The 2,749-nt window shown below is 50.5% G+C and overlaps 1 protein-coding gene across 1 annotated transcript; it reads right to left on the bottom strand.

Annotated features, from left to right (window-relative positions):
• Positions 1-1,059: 1,059 nt before the first annotated feature.
• Positions 1,060-1,812, bottom strand: POM121L12 (POM121 transmembrane nucleoporin like 12). Its single transcript, XM_014829411.3, has one exon. The coding sequence runs from the start codon at positions 1,810-1,812 to the stop codon at positions 1,060-1,062; it is 753 nt and encodes a 250-aa protein (XP_014684897.3).
• Positions 1,813-2,749: the final 937 nt, after the last annotated feature.

The following is a 2,749-nucleotide window of genomic DNA, read 5'->3' on the forward strand; positions in this document are numbered from 1 at the left end:
ACTCGAGGACACATAACCAAAACAGACTTCTTGATTTCTCCAAATATTTTCTCTACTGGTGTTCCTCATTTCAATAAATAGCATTATCATCGTGCAGTTTCTTGAACCAATAAGCTAAGACTCTTGGTTTCCTCCACTTTGCTAATGCTATCATCCAGTGTCCTAATGAGTCCCATGATAACCACCTTCAAAACATACCCTAAGTTCATGTGCATCTTTCATATGCATCACTTCCCTTTCAAACCAAACCACTCTCAACTCCTGCTTCAAATACAGTATTGAGTTTCTCTTTTTCTGTTTCAATTACTCCCTCTGGATAATCCACTCTCCACACAAGAACTAGAATGATTTGTTTAAAAATATCAACCTGATTAGTGTTTTCTCACCTAAAACCCATGATTCTTAGAATAAAACTCATACTCTTCGCCATGGCCCCAACGCCTTGTGTTACTCCATCAGAGTCTGTCTCTAACCTCCTATTATCTTCTCCTGCACTACTCTCCAGCTATACTGGACTTCTATGTGGATCTCAAACAAATAAAAATTGTTCCCAATGTAGAGTCTCTGCCCTTGCTCTTGCTCCTCTGGAACACACTTTCCCTTTATTTTTGCCTGAAAAGCTCCTTTTTAAATATCAATATTGTTTTTAATGAGATCAAATATTGAACTATACAAACTGGGCTAACAGGGAGGTGGGGAAGAAGCATGCCTTCCGGAAAAGCAAGGGGAAAGGCAGGAAGGAGTGGGCAGGCAGGGAAGGCAAGGGTTTTGACATCAAAAATCTTCCGTGAGGGCTCTAGAAGGACAGGCAGTCTTGGGGATTGGCAGGTCTGTGGGCTGTAGCAATACTATGTCGGGGACACATGCTTGGGTCAGTAAGATGAGAGCAGATATGTAGGTTTGAGTCTCAGGAGGTGGGGAGCAGGGCCCTGACTCTTAAGAGTCAAAGGGGTCAGCAGGATGGGCATCCTCAGGGGCGAATGAGACCCTACTGGCACTGCTCTTGTGCACTGGAGGCCGGCCTGAGACCCCAGGAGAGCTGCATCTTCTCCCAGATCTCTAGCTGAGGATTTGTGGCATGCACTGACCTGTCCCGGCAGTAGGGGGGGCGCCAGACAGAACATCAAGCCCGGGATCAGCGTTCTCCTTGCAGACGTTGTAGTTGCAGGAGAGGAGGCTTCTGTTCAGAGGCCCTGGCCTGGGCACAAAGGAAGGGACCACTCCATTTTTGATCAGGGGCTTGAAGGCCGATGGCTTGGGCTCTTTGTTCCGCCTCCTGCTCGTTGTGCTCTCTGGAATCTCAAACCAGAGCGGCCCATCAAACTTCCTGTTCCCCTTCTTGCATTGGCTGAGTGCCCTCAGCACGGTCTCCTTGGCACAGGGGTCTGGGCGCTCCTCGTAGGGTGGACGGCCTGCGGAGCGGACTCCCGGACCAGAGGACGCCCTGGGGCTCCCACTCCGTTCAGGAGGCGTGATCTTGATGGTCACGGGGCTCCAGATCCGTCTTGGGTGCCGGGCACTCCAAAGCCACCGTTTCATGTAGCTCTCCCATGCACCGGAAAGATCCGGCCCCATGATGGTCTTCGGGGGCAGCTTGGGAGGAAGGCGCCTCCAGGCCTCAGGGACCATCCTCTGGGGTTTGGCGGGCTCCCAGTCTGGCGGCATCTCGGGGAAGGGTCCGGTGCGGAGGCAGCGCCCACTGTGGAGGCGCCGCAAGCCGTCCTGGGCCGGGGCGGGCCGGGGCCCCGGTGTCCGGCGCCCCTGGGCGAGAGGTGGCGGCGCGGAGTTGGGAGTGGTCAGGTAGCTGCCCATGAGAGCGGGTGGCCTGGAGTGGAGTGTGTGGAGTGTGTAGGAATCAGGCCTCTAGAAGTTCTTGATGTCGCTGGACATGGCCGCAGGCAAAGCGCCCAAGGGTGAGGTGACCGTTGGCAGCTGGGTGCAAGGGAAGAGCGCGGGCGTTGGCGCGCGTGAACCCTCCACATCCGGGCCCCGTGCGTCAGGTCGGCGCAGCGGCAGCCTTCGTGCGCAAGGTTATCTAGAGCCTGTGTTCTTCCCACCGCTGGTAGCAAGAGTTTGTCTCTGGAGAGGGCCCTAGGAGCTCAGTTTCTCCTTCTCTCTCTCAACATCTGTACCGCGATATCATCCACATACCATACGTTTCACCCATTTAAAGTGTACAGTTCTGTGGCTTTTAGGACATTCACAGCTATGTGCATCCATCACTGTAGTCAGTTGGAAAACATTTTCATAGCTTCAAAAAGAACGTCTGTACCGTATAGCGGCCACCTTCCCATTCACCTTCCCTTCCAGCAGCCCTTAATGACCACTAATCTACCTTCTCTTTATATATAGGTTTCCCTATTGTGGACTTTCTTATAAATAGAATTATATAATATATAGTCTTTTGAGACTGGCTTCTTTCACTAAGCATAAAATCTTCAAGATCCATTCGTGTTGCAGCATGTGGCAGCTCTTCATTCCTTTTTATGGTCCAACACTATACCATTGTATGGATATACCACATTTTGTTTATCCTTTGCCTGTTGATGGACCGTTGGGTGGTTTCCACCTTTAGGCTATTATGAATACTGCTGCTATAAACGTTCACATATAAAATTTTGTGTGAACAAATATTTTCATTTCTCTTGAGTGTATAGCTAGTGTAGAATTTCTGGGTCATGTGGTAACACTGTTTAACTTTTTGAGGAACTACCGAACTCTTCTCCGCAGTGTCTGTACCATTTTCCAT

This window comes from Equus asinus, chromosome 1 (assembly GCF_041296235.1).
Source record: "Equus asinus isolate D_3611 breed Donkey chromosome 1, EquAss-T2T_v2, whole genome shotgun sequence".
Classification (NCBI taxonomy): domain Eukaryota; kingdom Metazoa; phylum Chordata; class Mammalia; order Perissodactyla; family Equidae; genus Equus; species Equus asinus.

What these genes read in the sequence shown, in the direction of transcription:
- POM121L12 (XM_014829411.3), bottom strand. Translation starts at nt 1,812, where the DNA reads ATGGGCAGCTACCTGACCACTCCCAACTCCGCGCCGCCACCTCTCGCC.